This window comes from Salvelinus sp. IW2-2015, linkage group LG11, assembly GCF_002910315.2.
Source record: "Salvelinus sp. IW2-2015 linkage group LG11, ASM291031v2, whole genome shotgun sequence".
Classification (NCBI taxonomy): domain Eukaryota; kingdom Metazoa; phylum Chordata; class Actinopteri; order Salmoniformes; family Salmonidae; genus Salvelinus; species Salvelinus sp. IW2-2015.
In genome coordinates this window covers 26,959,529-26,975,370 of record NC_036851.1, presented here as the reverse complement: position 1 = coordinate 26,975,370, position 15,842 = coordinate 26,959,529, and the positions used below count along the sequence as shown (strand labels likewise).

The 15,842-nt window shown below is 43.0% G+C and overlaps 1 protein-coding gene across 1 annotated transcript in view; it reads right to left on the bottom strand.

Moving 5' to 3' along the window:
• Positions 1-373: 373 nt before the first annotated feature.
• The window catches only part of LOC111970084 (activin receptor type-1B), a 41,134-nt gene continuing 25,665 nt past the window's right edge, over positions 374-15,842 (bottom strand). The window contains exons 2-9 of the mRNA XM_023996594.2: positions 9,924-10,169; positions 8,263-8,529; positions 7,809-8,039; positions 7,485-7,652; positions 6,880-7,036; positions 6,600-6,724; positions 5,478-5,608; positions 374-4,972 (exon numbers count right to left, since the gene is read on the bottom strand). Of these exons, the coding sequence (XP_023852362.1) occupies positions 4,847-4,972; positions 5,478-5,608; positions 6,600-6,724; positions 6,880-7,036; positions 7,485-7,652; positions 7,809-8,039; positions 8,263-8,529; positions 9,924-10,169 (1,451 nt within the window). The 3' untranslated portion in view covers positions 374-4,846. The remainder of the gene's footprint in view (positions 4,973-5,477; positions 5,609-6,599; positions 6,725-6,879; positions 7,037-7,484; positions 7,653-7,808; positions 8,040-8,262; positions 8,530-9,923; positions 10,170-15,842) is intronic.

The following is a 15,842-nucleotide window of genomic DNA, read 5'->3' as shown; positions in this document are numbered from 1 at the left end:
AAGTGTAGGCTATATAGAAATGTCTGCTTTAGGTATAATGCCGGGAGTCGCTTGTGGATTTGACGGCTCTAAAGCAGTTGCACCGCCGACCTCAAACTACTGCTATGCGGGTGTAGGCTAGTGCAGATCTGGTACAATCTAGCCCTAAGTCAGGGTAATGAGACTGCTGACCACACGAATCAGCAACGGTGGATGAAGCATTACAGGAAATAGAGACATTAAACTAGAACTTTCCTTTTGATTTGAATGAGGGGTAGGAAGACATTAAGGTTGCATCTGAAAAACATTGGAAGATGCATACACAAATGCAGTATTATAAACCGTTTTTGCATTAGATGTACATACTGGTGTGAGAAAATAAAGACAAACAATGTAGGAAAAGAGTTGTATTTATTACTATAGGCTATATAATATTACCTATATACATGATTGGATACTAGTCCTGAAAAGGTTTTCACTTGGTTTTAAAAGCTTATTTTGATTTCTTACCTGGGCATTCTCATCATTCCTCACTTCATTAACTGGGTGGTTCGAGCACTGAATGCCGATTGGCTGACAGCCGTGGAATATCAGACCGTATGACAAAACATTTATTTTTACTGCTCTAATTATGTTGGTAACCAGTTTATAATAGCAATAAGGCACCTCGGAGGTTTGTGGTATATTGCCAATATACCAGGGCTAAGGGCTGTATCCAGGCACTATGCGTTGCGTCGTGCATAAGAACAGCCCTTAGCTTATTGGCCATATACCACACCTCGTGCCTTATTGCTTAAACACTCCATAGTGCAATACAACATTTCATCTTGTCATAATTCCCCTTAACAGTATGTGCTCAAAACAAGGCCATAGAGACATCCCATCCATATGACGTTTACATAGGATCAATCCCCAACCAAGGACAGAAAATCTCAACTCACCTAACAGTACRCAGACAACACCCAGGTTCCATCTACCACTCACAGCCAAAAACATAAGCAACCACATCTTCAGGAAAAATATGCACATGTACACACGCCAAGTCCTCTTGGACATCACCCAAGAACTATAAACAAATAATATACAGTACAGGCGAGCGTGACATGGTCATAAACTAACACAAATTAAATCAAATAAATGCATCCAGGCCATACATATTTCCTGTGAAGTATCAGTAGTATTAATTTTACCACCAAAAAGTTTAACGACAATCTTCTTGTGCTACAGCCACACTGAATAAGCACTCTTTACAGAGGGTCTTGGGACTCCTCACTGTTACTTAGCTTATTGAAGAAATCTGTGAGAGGTATTTACCAATCACCAAATCTGAAGAACTGTGATTAAAATGCTTAATATATTATAAACACCCTCTGTTGTCACTGGTGTGATCTGCAGTAAAACAGTGAGGGGTGTTGAGAACAGTTTGGTTGAGGTGCCGTAGAGTGAGTAGTGCACACATTGGCCCTGCAGAGCYTTTTCTAGGAACTAACAATAAACTGGCAGGATTAAGAACACAAGGAAGGAGACTTCACGTCAGCAGTACCTTTTGAGTTTGTACTCAACMAAAAATAAAGCGACAAATTTAACAGTACATATTATTTTCCTGAAAACAGAATACATGGTGAAAACAAGAATTGACAGATCAATCATCATCCATCATACAAACTATTTACAATTTGCATATCAAAGAGGTAATGTAGGTGGGGTATAATTTATGAATATGGAGTGGAATAGACTAAAAATCAAATACTGTTCTATAGTAATGGGAGGCATCAAATAGGAGGGACTCAGTATGTGCTTTCAATGACTCAGTGTACAGTAGTGTTGCTTTGTAGATATTCCATTGGTTTATCAGTGGATGATTGACAGCACATATAAGCCTCTCCAATTGTCTCCCATCCAAGACCAGTAACCAGTGTAACTGTTGGCAAACATTCCAAAACATTATTAAAATATCAATGGAAACTCAAATAAAAAAAGGGTCATATATAGTCACACCTAAAAAAGTTATTGTATGTACAGTGATAATACTCAGTCAGGGAGAATATAACATGAGGGGAAACATACATGGAGGTATTGTGATAAAAAAATTAAATAATCATAACAGCAATTGATGTGAGTGTTTACAAAATGGCTACAATACAGTCCATCGTCATGAAATACCATAGAGCCAGGTGTTTGTATGGACCATTCCTGCCTCTAAGTGGGCAATAGGAGTTCCATTACAACAATGGATGTAGTAATGGGAAACATAGACTTAAAGAACCTATGTAAGCTGATCTCTCAGTGACTCACAGTCCACTGCTACCATAAATGATAGATAACATGACCCGATAAATGAGGAAGACTTGGTCCTGATCGATTTTAAAAACAATTTCTTAGTTTATATGTACAACAGAGAGATCCGTCTACAACTTGATCATTTCCACAAATGAGTGCCTTTTGCTTCSCTTTGATATTTTAAATAGAAATTGTGCACCAATATTGAATTTTAAAAGACTGTTATATTCAATGAAGTACCCTTTAATATAGACCACAGGGAGAATTCAATCAATCAGATTTTCTCTTAAAGTGCCAGCATTTTGAATTGTCCCTCCATGCACCCTCTGACTTCCAGGAAAATTTTTACCCACTTAAGGATCGTACCCTTTTCCCCTTCCAATTTTCACCTAAAATGACATACCCAAATCTAACTGCCTATAGCTCAGGACCTGAAGCAATGATATGCATATACTTGATACCTTTTGAAAGGAAACACTTTGAAGTTTGTGGAAATGTGAAATTAGTGTAGGAGAATAAAACATTAGATATGGTATAAGATAATACAAACAAAAGAACATGCGATTTCAAAAATGTTTTTCTCCATCTTTGAAATGCAAGAGAAAGGCCATAATATAATATGGCAGTTTAGGTGCAATTTAGCAGTGTGTGTGCAACGTTTCAGATTGATCCAGTGAAGCATAGCAATACTGGACAATATTTTGTATCAAGTTTGCCCAAATGTGCCAAACTGGTCAATTGATACATTTTCAAGTAGATAACTATAGAGAACATACAAAAATTATATGGTAATACAACATTTAAGTTTACACACTCCCAGGAATGTAATACATGATGGATCATTAGGTTATACACTAATTTTAGATAATTTTAGATCTAGATGGCCGRGCGGGGTGGGTGTGGAGCAGAGACAGTAGGGGTTCAAACTGTAGAACCCAGCTCCTACATTTKATCTCTGGGACCCTCAGGATGACAAATCAGAGCAAGATTACTGAATGTAAGTACCTTATTTATCTTCGGAGGTGAATGTATCAAAACAGTTGCTGTGATAAGTTTTTTGTTGTGCACTCTCCTCAAACAATAGCATGGTATTTTTTTACTCTAATAGCTACTGTAAATTGGACAGTGCAGTTAGATTAACAAGAATTTAAACGTTCTGCCTATATAAGACATGTCTATGTCCTGGAAAGTTTACTGTTACTTACAACGTTATGCTAATCACATTAGCGCATGTTAGCTCAACCGTCCCGGTATAGGGACACCGATCCYGTAGAGGTTTTTAACCYCAATATTGTTCCAAGTTTTCACCATAATTGCAAAGCCCTATTTAATTTTTTGCTTTGACAAAGTCATTTCTGAAGATTATTATATATTTTAAAATGTGATGATTCATTTTAAGGAGAAAAAACCCTGTTACGTGAACTGAACTCTCGTTTTAATATGGTGGAACTCCGAACATCTAATAGTCAAATCCTAGTGTAAAAGCAAGTGAGCAGGTTCTACTCTTTCTGGCCATTTCTGGTGTTTTGTGGTGGAAAACTGAGTGGGTCAAGTATAACCCATCAACCATGTTACTCATAGATAGACAGRMTAAAATCTTTAAAAATATTTTAGTTGTTGTGAAGCTTGCATTCAATTGCCCCTCCCTGTTGCACACAATAAGCTTCCATTTCCCCTGTCACAAGTGGATTCATGGCTGATTTAAGAAGAAATCGTCTACACTGTTAGTCAACCTATATACTTTACTTAATTAGGCACATACTAGTCTTTTTTTTTTTAAATTTGATTTAACCTCGAGATGGGAAAACATGTTTTTTTATTAAGTTGAACATGTGCTCTTTATGACAGAATGTAAAAATGAGGTGAAATCAAAAGTTTTTTCCCCCACCAAGTTAGATATCTCAAAAGGCACTGAATTGGTGGAATGACCCCTACACAGCATTCATAGAAAGACTTTACCTTCCCCTTATATACTCCCTGACAAAGAAAACAGCTAGACCTCTCCCAATATCGAGTCAACATGGCATGAATACAGTATAAAGACAAACAGAACAAAAATAAATTAATGTATAGGGTAAAACCATTAGTGTCCTTTGATAAGTCTTTGGGGAAAGTAAAAAAAAAAAAAGGTTTAGAATTAAATTACACATTCTGTTAATAAATACACAGTTGTATATATCCTGCCATTGAGATTAACATGGGCATTGTCAGTAGTAGTAGTAGTAGTAGTAGTAGCAGTAATTGCGTTGGCAGCCATTTTAGTAGGAACAGAACGGGGAAGGGGGCTGCAGGGACAGAAGGGTGGGGTAGGTTGGGGACAGGGAAGGACAGGGGTTGTCAGTAGTTTTGGCTGAATAGGCGAGGTAGGGCTTGTCACAACTCAAACAGTGGTGGCTTTAAAAAGACTGGCAGGAAAGTTTTTATATAGTGTTCTTTTTACATTTTGCTTTTGTCATTGCATTCTTTTCTTTTGTTAGCTTGTGCGTTCATTGGAAAAGACACTGTCCCCCGCTCTTTCTCTCTCAGTATACTTTAGTGCGGGACAGGGTCCCTAGCGCTCTCCTCAGGTTTTTGGGACAGAACCATCTCAGACTTTGATGTCCTCCTGGACACTCAGCTGGGACAGGGTCTTCTTGATGCGCAGGGCGGTGAGGCGGGCGGCTCCATTGGCGTACCAACACTCCCTCATGATCTTCCCCATTACACGCAGGGCCTKGGGGGAGGGGGAGGGAGGAAAAGGAGAGATAAAGTAGAGTTATCTTAAAGCTCTGGGATAATGTAGACCGTTATCTAAAGCTCTGTGATAATGTAGAGTGTCAACTAAGACTCGGAGATAACGTATAGTGTTATCTTAAAGCTCAGGGATAATGTAAAGTGTTATCTAAAGTTCTGGGGTAATGTAGTGTGTTATCTAGAGCTCTGGGATAAAGTAGGMTTGAGCGAACGTGAAGAAAATTAGATTAGATAAAGTCATACATGCAAATATGGTGCAGATATGCACAGGGCTAAACAAGCTTATCAAAACCACCAATGCATCCCCAGAGAACAAGCCCGGCTAATGAACATACTTCATTTAAAATACACAAGTATACAATGTAATACTTATAAGAAACCAGTGACACTTTCATATTAGTGAGCGACTGCTGTGCTATCATAATAGGATTGTTTGATTGACCTTAAAAGAGCATGCATATCTATCTACATGTGTCCGCCCCTACCTCGTAGCTCTGCCACCAGTTGGGCACGTTGGGCCGTAGTTTCTGGTCACACACCACCTTCCTCATCTCCTCTATGGAGGGGTCAGAGGGCACCAGATCATAGTAGGGCAGCTGGTACTCCTCATGGATACCTAGGGACAGAGGTCAAAGGTCAGGTAAGGCCCAGTTTCTAATTGATGATGAATTAAACGTTTAACTACATTGAGATAGAGATACTGTATGCATCGCAAATGACACCCTTTTCCCTATATCGTGCACTACTATAGGGAGTCCGATGGGCAATAAATAGGGCAGGGTTCCCAACTGGCGTGCCGAATTCGGCGCACAGGTGATTTTATCTGGTCCCAAGTTTTTGTATTTTTTTTATTGTTGGACATAAAAGACTGAAAACACCAGCAAATCAGCTTCAAGTTATTTTAATTTTGGAAATTGGTTCCAAAGTATTCCCACGCATAGAGATAAACACAGAGTGTACAAAACATTAAGAACAGCCCCCCATGTTGACCCCACACCTGTGTCAAGTTGTCTGGATGTCCTTCGGGTGGTGGACCATTCTTGATACACACAGGAAACTGTTGAGTGTGAAAAACCCATCAGTGTTGCAGTTCTTTACACAAACCGGTGCATCTGTCACCTACTACCATACCCTGTTCAAAGGCACTCAAATCTTTTGTCTTGCACATTCACCCTCTGAATGGCACACATACACAACCCATGTCTCAATTGTCTTAAGTTAAAAAAWATATATATATTTAACCGGTCTCCTCCCCGTCATCTACACTGATTGATGTGGATTTAACAAGTTAAATCAATAAGGGATCATAGCTTTCACGTGGATTCACCTGGTYAGTCTATGTCATGTTTTGTACATTCAGTGTATGTGATTGTATACAAATATAAGGAAGGTTTGCAAATATGATGTTTTAATCAAATATTATCTCTTTGGGCTTCTTGGGTCAATTTGCAGTCTACAAATTATTTGTAATTATGTTCCGGCCCTCTGACCATCCGCTCAAGAAAAGAAATTGTCCCGAGGCTGAATCTAGTTGATGATCCCTGATATAGCCAATAGGGTGCCAGTTGGAACCCAGCCAGAGTGTGCTGAGGAGGAGCCTGTCTGACCTCCAGCGTTGCAGCGGCGTGTGATCTCCCAGTACACCAGGCCCAGAGCGTAGATGTCTGCACACTTAAACGAATCAAAGTGCCTCATGTTGATGCTCTCATCCAGAACCTCAGGGGCCATGTACCTGACACAGAGAAAATAGGTCTTTGTAAGCTGGTCTATATCCCGGATAGGTGGTGGTATGTGTTGTGGGATGTGGGAGAGGGGGGGGGGGGGGTCAGTAGGTGAAGTTGAGAAATCAAGTACTTCTTAAGGTTGATTGTGTGTGTGTGTTTGTACCTCTTGGTGCCCACTCTCTGGTTGGGAGCGATGTCTATGGTGTCGGTGGTGGACTCGTGGCGCACTGCCAGCCCAAGGTCAGCGATGGCACATGTACTGTTCTTCTTCACCAGGATGTTCTTAGACTTGAGGTCCCGGTGGGCAATACCAGGCTTACCTAGAGGAAGGCAGAGAGAGTTAGACTACCTGACAATTACTGCATTCCTGGCAATCAATGGAACTTATGTAACATGTTCGTGTGAAACAGGTGTTTTATGATTTCCAATTCATTTAAATCAAACATTGATCATGGTTATCTGCAGTATACCACTGGCTTCCAATGACAGTCAACAACATTTCAAAAATGTTGAATGATGTTAATAACTGAACTATCAATAGATGCTTTACTTTAGAGGGGCTGCTATGCAAATCAAAAACTAGGCAGATCAATAACCCTGAACGGGAGTTTCCTATCAGCTAGGAAGCATGGCCTACATTCACTGTTTGCACAGGCCAGGAAAAGGTTGAGTAGGGAACAAATTGAAGAGCCCAGAAGAATTGACACATACAGCAACATGSAATCCAGTTTGCACATGGGCACAAGTACAACACACTCACACACTCACCCTGCGTGCCCAGGATCTCCATGTGCAGGTGTGCCAGGCCGCTGGCAGCCGACAGTGCCAGTTTGATCATGCCCTCGATGGTCACAGAGTAGCGGTTCAGGTAGTCAAACAGAGAGCCGTACTCGTGGTAGTCTGACACCAGCCATAGCTGGGTCCATGTGCCATTATCTATGAGAAACAGAGAGACTAAGTTTAGAGACCAATTGTTAGACCCTACACCAGCTAATACGAAAAAACTGACCCGAACACCAGAAAGCTACAAGAAGTGCTCTTCGAAGKGGAATATTTTTTATGTGATGTCACACGACGACAGCCAGTGTTTACCTTTGTTGTCCGCGGCGATGAATCCCAGGATGTTCTCGTGGCGCAGCATGACAGTCTGGTAGATCTCAGCCTCCCGGAACCAGGAGCGCTCCTCTCTGGACGAGAAGATCTTCACTGCCACGTCTCCTCCTCGCCAGCGGCCCCGCCATACCTCTCCGAAACGCCCCTTCCCTATGATCTCCTGCAGCACGATGGTCCTGGCTACCGTCCGCTGGACAAACAGAGGGAGGCCTGCACAGAGACAGAGGAGGGAGAGGACCGAGACATACGGGACACAGAGACAAGGCAAAAAGAGAGAGGAATATACGGTCAGACAATGAATCACATTGCCTAATATCAACCACATTTCCCCCTATGGGTCTTCTTTATCTATGGAAGACATCATTACAGCTACAGTCACACATTTATTGAGATAGATCTGACCCCTAGASAGCCTCAGCTGTGCTGTACTGACCGGATCCTGATCCAGAGGTGGACATGTCATAGATGAGGTCCTGCAGGGTCTTGTCCTTGGCCATGTAGAGGTGGTCACAGGAGGGGTCCTCCACCTCCAACCTCTGCCTGTGGCTGTAGGCCCTCTGGTGGTACTGGAACAGGAACACAGCCATGATTAGCAGCACACACAGCAGGCAGACGGGCCCTGCGACCACTGCCACCAGCTCCACTGGACCCCATGTACCATCAGGGCCAAAGCCGCCCACCAGGCCCGGCCGCAACGTCACTGAGAAAGAGGGAAGAGAGACAATGAGAATAAATACATATTTCACATTTAATTTACACTGAACAAAAATATAAAAACGCAACACATTACAATTTCAAAGATTTTACTGAGTTACAGTTCATATAAGGAAATCAGTCAATTTAAATAAATTCATTAGGCCCTAATCTATGGATTTCATATGACTGGGAATACAGATAAGTATCTGTGACCAACAGATGCATAAAAAAAGCTAGCAGTGTGGATCAGAAAACCAGTCAGTATTTGTTGTGACCACCATTTACCTCATGCAGCACGATACATCTCCTTCGTATGGAGTTTATCAGGCTGTTGATTGTGGCCTGTGAAATGTTGTCACACTCCGCTTCAATGGCAGTGCGAAGTTGCTGGAACACGACGTCGTACACATCGATACAGAGCATCCCAAACAATGGATGACATGTCTGGTGATTATGCAGGCCATGGAAGAACTGGGACATTTTCAGCTTCCAGGAATTGTGTGCAGATCCTTGTGACATGGGTGATGGCTGTGCATTATCATGCTGAAACATGAGGTGATGGCGGCAGATGAATGGCAGGACAATGGCCCTCATGATCTCGTCACGGCATCTGTGCATTCAAATTGTCATCAATAAAATGCAATTGTGTTAGTTGTCGCCATACAAGACCGTGTTGAGGACAACGAGCACGCAGATGAGCTTCCCTGAGACGGTTTCTGACAGTCTGTGTAGAAATTATTTGGTTGTGCAAACTCAGTTTCCCAAATTATCCGGGTGGCTGTCTCAGACCATCCCGCAGGTGAAGAAGCCAGATGTGGAGGTCCTGTGCAGGTGTGGTTACACGTGGTCTGCGGTTGTGAGGCTGGTTGGATGTACTGCCAAATTCTCTAAAACTACATTGTAGGCGGCTTATTCTCTGGCAACAGCTCTGGTGGACATTCCTGCAGTCAGCATGCCAATTGCATGCTCCCTCAAAACTTGGGACATCTGTGGCATTGTGTTCTGCAACAAAACTGCACATTGTACTAGGGAAATGTTATTGTCCCCAGCACAAGTTGCACCTGTGTAATGATCATGCTGTTTAGTCAGCTTCTTGATATACCACACTTGTCAGGTGGATGGATTATATTGGCAAAGGAGAAATGCTCACTAACGGGGATGTAAACAAATTTGTGCACAACATTTTAGAGAAATAAGCTGTTTGTGCATGTGGAACATTTTTGGGATCTTTTATTTCAGCTCATGAAATATGGGACCAACACTTTACATGTTGCATTTATATTTTTGTATATATTTAATGAGTAAACATAACCCAAACGCAACTCTGTGAACTATGTTTCAGACCCATGTCTTCTATGGCAGCAGATAGCCTATCCCTGTGGAATGTGTGGAGCTCACCAGAGGGAACTTTGAGGTTGAGGCTGTTGCAGTAGTTAGTGTAGCAGCAGTGTGTGTTGAGGAGGCCCTCAGCACTCAGGCAGTAGAAGGGCTGGCCCGGGGGTACCAGCTTATCCCGGGTGATGCAGATACGAATGTGCTGCTCTTGGCCGTCGATGAAGGACGTGGAGGCCATGCAGGCCCCATCCGTCTCACACTGGGAGCCAGTCTTCTGACACTGGGCCGTAGTACAGTTACACCACAAAGCTGCAAACAGAGAGAGACAGAGAGTATTTCAATATTTTGTAATTGCTTATGAAGTTGTGTCCGGCATTGACACATAAGTGACATTTTTTCACTCCTCCACTGTATGAGATGCAAGTTCATATCCAGCAGAGGGCTCTCAAAGACAGTAGCAGTGCCACCAAGCATAGGACTACAGACAAACAGATTAACGGTGTGTTCATKACATTTTTCCTCCAAATGAAAAAACACCACGACAGCGTAACACCCCTACCCTAGAGGTGGTTCATCCCAGAAACAGTGTATCAACTGTAAATCAAAATGCACGACATCTTCAAGACACGTTCGGTGGCGGGCCACGAAACAATTGTGGCCATTTTATATGTCTCTGCCATTTATATTCTTGGATGGAGGGGCCTCCCGAGTGGTGTAGCGGTCTAAGGCACTGCATTTCAGTGCTTGAGGCGTCACTACAGACCCGTGTTCGATCCCAGGTTCTGTCACAACAGGCTGTGACCGGGTGTCCCATAGGGCAGTGCACAGTTGGCCCAGCGTCGTTCGGGTTACGGGAGGGGGCTTTACCTGGCTCATAGCGCTATTGCGGCAGACCGGGTGCCTGCAGACTGACTTCGGTCATCAGTTGAACAGTGTTTCCTCCGACACATTGGTGCGGGTGTTAAGGAGCATGGCTTGGCGGGTCATGTTTCGGAGGACGCATGACTCAAACTGTGCCTCTCCCGAGCCCATTTGGGCAGGCCGTGTAAGAGTTCTTTTTTTGGGGTCCTCTAATAGCGTAAAAATAATATTGAGCTGCACCCCCTTTTGCCCTCAGAACAGCCTCAATTCGTCGAGCCATGGACTCTACAAGGTGTTGAAAGCGTTCCACAGGGATGCTGACCCATGTTGACTCCAATGCTTCCCACAGTTGTCAAGTTGGCTGGATGTCATTTGGGTGGTGGACCATTCTTGATACACACAGGGAACTCGAGTGTGAAAAACCCAACAGCAGTGCAGTTCTTGACACACTCAAAGCTACTACCATACCCCGTTCAAAGGCACTCAAATCCTTTGTCTTGCCCTTTTAACCCTCAATGACACACATACACAATCCATGTCCTAATTGTCTCAAGGCTTTAAAAATCGTTCTTTAACCCGTCTCCTCCCCTTCATCTATACTGATTTAAAGTGGATTTAACAAGTGACATCAATAAGGGGTCATAGCTTTCACTTGGTCAGTTTAGGTTATGGATAGGGCAGGTGTTCGTAATGTTTTGTACACTCAGTGCATCTTGATTAGATAAGTATTCAACCCACTGAGTCAATATGTGTTTTTGGATAAGTCTAAGAGGTTTGCATACCTGGATAGTACATGATTTGCACATKATTATTTTTATTAATTCTTCAAGCTCTGTCAAGTTGGTTGTTGATCATTGCTAGACAGCCATTTTCAAGTCTTGCCGTAGATTTTCATGCCGATTTAAGTCAAAACTGTAACTAGGACCCTTAGGAACATTCAATGTAGTCTTGGTAAGCAACTCCAGTGTATATTTGGTCTTGTGTTTTAGGCTTTTGTTCTGCTGAAAGGTGAATTTGTCTCCCATTGTCTGTTGGACAGTAGACAGAACCAGGTTTTCCTCTAGGACTTTGTCTGTGCTTAGCTCTATCAGGCTACATTTCTTTTAATCCTAAATACCTCCCCAGTCCTTGTCGATGACGAGCATACCCATAACATGATGCAGCCACCACGCTTGAAAATACTGTATGAAGAGTGGTACTAAGTGACGTGTTGTGTTTAGGACAAAAAGTTTATTCCTTTGCCACATTTTTTTTTGCAGTATTACTTTAGTGTCTTATTGCAAACAGGATGCATGTTTTGGAATAATTTCACCATGCTCAAAGGGATATTCAGTGCCAGTATATTTTTTTTACTCGTCTATCAATAGGTGCCCTTCTTTGTGAGGTATTGGGCAAACTCCCTGGTCTTTGTTGTTGAACAACCATTATTGGCCACAGACTAAATTTTTTACTCCCATACTTATTTAGGCTTGCCATTACAAAGGTGTTGAATACTTGACTCAAGACATTTCAGTTTTGTAAAAAATTCTAAAAACAAAATTCCCCTTTGACATTATGGGATAGTGTGTAGATCACAACATCTCAATCCAATTTAAATTCAGGGTGTAACAACAAAATGTGGAAAAAGTCCAGGTGTGTCAACTTGACTGGTACTGTATGTATGTATGTATGTATGTATGTATGTATGTATGTATGTATGTATGTATGTATGTATGTATGTATGTATGTATGTATATGTATGTACAGTACCAGTCAAGTTGACACTCATTCAAGGGTTTTTCTTAATGTCTTACTATATGGTAGAATAATAGAGAAGACATCAAAACTATGAAACAACACATATGAAACCATGTTGTAACCAAAGTGTTAACCAAATCAAAATATATATATCCGCTAAAATGGATGGCACTGTGATACTTTACTCAGCAAACTGGATGCTATTTTGTAAATGACATCGCCGAAGTCAAGGATCGGTAGGATAGTCAGTTTTATGAGGGTATGTTTGGCGGCATGAGTGAAGGAGGCTTTGTTGCAAAATAGGAAGCCAATTCTAGATTTAATTTTGGATTGCTTAAAGTGAGTCGAGGGAGAGTTTACAGTCTAACCAGAAACCTAGGAATTTGTAGTTGTCCACATATTCTAAGTCAGAACCATCCAGAGTAGTGATGCTAGTCGGGCAGGCAGCAATATGTTGAAGAGCATGCACTTAAGTTTTACTAGCATTTAAAAGCAGTTGGAGGCCACGGAAGGTGTGCTGTATGGCGTTGAAGCTCGTTTGGAGGTTTGTTAGCAGTGTCCAAAGAAGGGCCAGATGTATACAGAATGGTGTCGTCTGTGTAGAGGTGGATCTGAGAATCACCTGCAGCATGAGTGACATCATTGATATATACAGAGAAAAGAATCAGCCCGAGAATTGAACCTTGTGGCACCCACATAGAGACTGCCAGAGGTCCGGACAGCAGGCCATCCGATTTGACACACTGAACTCTGTCAGAGAAGTAGTTGGTGAACCAGGCGAGGCAGTCATTTGAGAAACCAAGGCTGTTGAGTCTGCCAATAAGAATGTTGTGATTGACAGTCGAAAGCCTTAGCCAGGTCGATGAATACGGCTGCACAGTAATGTCTCTTATCGATGGAGGTTATGATATCGTTTAGGACCTTGAGCGTGGCTGAGGTGCACCCATGACCAGCTCGGAAACCAGATTGCATAGCGGAGAAGGTACGGTGGGATTCGAAATGGTCGGTGATCTGTTTGTTAACTTGGCTTTCGAAGATCTAGAAAGGCAGGGTAGGATAGATATAGGTCTGTAGCAGTTTGGGTCTAGAGTGTCTCCCCCTTTGAAGAGGGGGATGACCACGGCAGCTTTACAATCTTTGGGGATCTCAGACGATACAAAAGAGAGGTTGAATAGGCTAGTAATAGGGGTTGCAACAATTGCGGCAGATCATTTTAGGAAGAGAGAGGGTCCAGATTGTCTAGCCTAGCTGATTTGTAGGGATCCAGATTTTGCAGTTCTTTCAGAACATCAGCTGTCTGGATTTGGATGAAGGAGAATGTTTTTGTGCTGGTCAAGGGCAGTCAAGTCTGGGGTGAAACAAGGGCTATATCTGTTCTTAGTTCTACATTTTTTGAATGGGGCATGCTTATTTAAGATGGAGAGGAAAGAGCTATTGAAGAGAAACCAGGCATCTACTGACGGGATGAGGTCAATATCCTTCCAGGATACCCGGGCCAGGTCGATTAGAAAGGCCTGCTTGCTGAAGTGTTTTACAGTGATGAGGGGTGGTCGTTTGACTGCGGACCCAGTATGCACGCATGCAATGAGGCAGTGATCACTGTGATCCTGGTTGAAGACAGCAGAGGTGTATTTAGAGGGCAGGTTGGTCAGGATGATATCTAAGAGGGTGCCCATGGTTACAGATTTAGGGTTGTACCTGGTAGGTTCCTTAATGATTGTGTTAGATTGAGGGCATCTAGCTTAGATTGTAGGACGGCCTGGGTGTTAAGCATGTCCCAGTTTAGGTCACCTAACAGTACGAACTCTGAAGATAGATGGGGGGCAATCAATTCACATATGGTGTCCAGGGCACAACTGGGGGCCGAGGGGGGTCTATAATAAGTGGCAAAAGTGAGCAACTTGTTCTAGAAAGGTGGATTTTTAAAGTAGAAGCTCGAATTGTTTGGGCACAGACCTGGATAGTATGACAGAACTCTGCAGGCTAACTCCTCCCCGTTTGACAGTTCTATCTTGTCGGAAAATTTTATAGTTTGGGATGGAAATTTCTGGATTTTTGGTGGCCTTCCTAAGCCAGGATTCAGACACGGCTAGGACATCCAGGTTAACCTCTAACACCAGAAAAACAAAGGAGGAGTAGGATAAGAGTACGGCTAAAGGCTAAAAGAACTGGTCGTCTAGTGCGTTTGGAACGGAGAGTAAAAGGAGCAGGTTTCTGGGTGCGGAAGAATAGATTCAAGGCATAATGTACAGACAAGGGTATGGTAGGATGTGAGTACAGTGGAGGTAGGCCTAGGCAATGAGTGACGATGAGAGGTTTTGTCTCTAGAGGCATCATTCAAGCCAGGTGCGGTCACCGCATGTGTGGGGGGTGGAACAGAAGGGCTAGCTAAGGCATATTGAGCAGTGCTGTAGGCTCTACAGTGAAATAAGACCAAAATGACTCACCAAAACAGCAATAGACGAGGCATATTGACATTAGGGAGAGGCATATGTAGCCGAGTGATCATAGGGTCCAGTGAATAGCTAGGCGAGCTGGAGGCACGGCAATTCAGACAGCTAGCATGCCGGGGCTAGCAGATGGGCCTCAGGGGGACGTCGCAGAGTCTGAAACCCCCTTGGACGGTTAGGTCTGCATACCAGTCGTGATGGATCGTCGGGGCTCCGTGTTGGTAGCAAAGGGTTCAGGCCAATTGGCAAAAGAGGTAATTGAAGCCCAGGGAATGCTTGATGGAATCTCTTCTGCTAGCCGGGAGATGGGCCTAGTTCGGGGCTAGCTCCAGGCTAACTGCTGCTTGCTTCGGGACAGAGACGTTAGACAGGAGTAGCCACTCGGATAGCAGCTAGCTAGCTGCGATGATCCGGAGTAAAGGTGCAGAGCTTGCGGTAGGAATCCAGAGAAATGGTAGAGAAAAGCAGTCCGATATGGTCTGGATAGATATCGCGCTGTGCAGGCTGGCAGGACTTGCCCGGGCAGAGGCTGCCAATCCGCGTTAACGGTGATGACCGCTAGCAGTGGCTAACGGACTACTAGTTAGTAGCTAGTTAGCTGGCTAGCTTCTGAAGAAGGGGGTTCTGGTTCAAATGTGTGTAAATAGCAGATCCATACCACATTGGGTGAGGCGGGTTGCAGGAGAGTATGTTCCGTCCGTAGCTGGAAAATGAGATATATATATATATATATATACACACACATACACTGCTCAAAAAAATAAAGGGAACACTAAAATAACACATCCTAGATCTGAATGAATGAAATATTATTAAATACTTTTTTCTTTACATAGTTGAATGTGCTGACAACAAAATCACACAAATTATCAATGTAAATCAAGTTTATCAACCCATGGAGGTCTGGATTTGGAGTCACACTCAAAATTAAAGT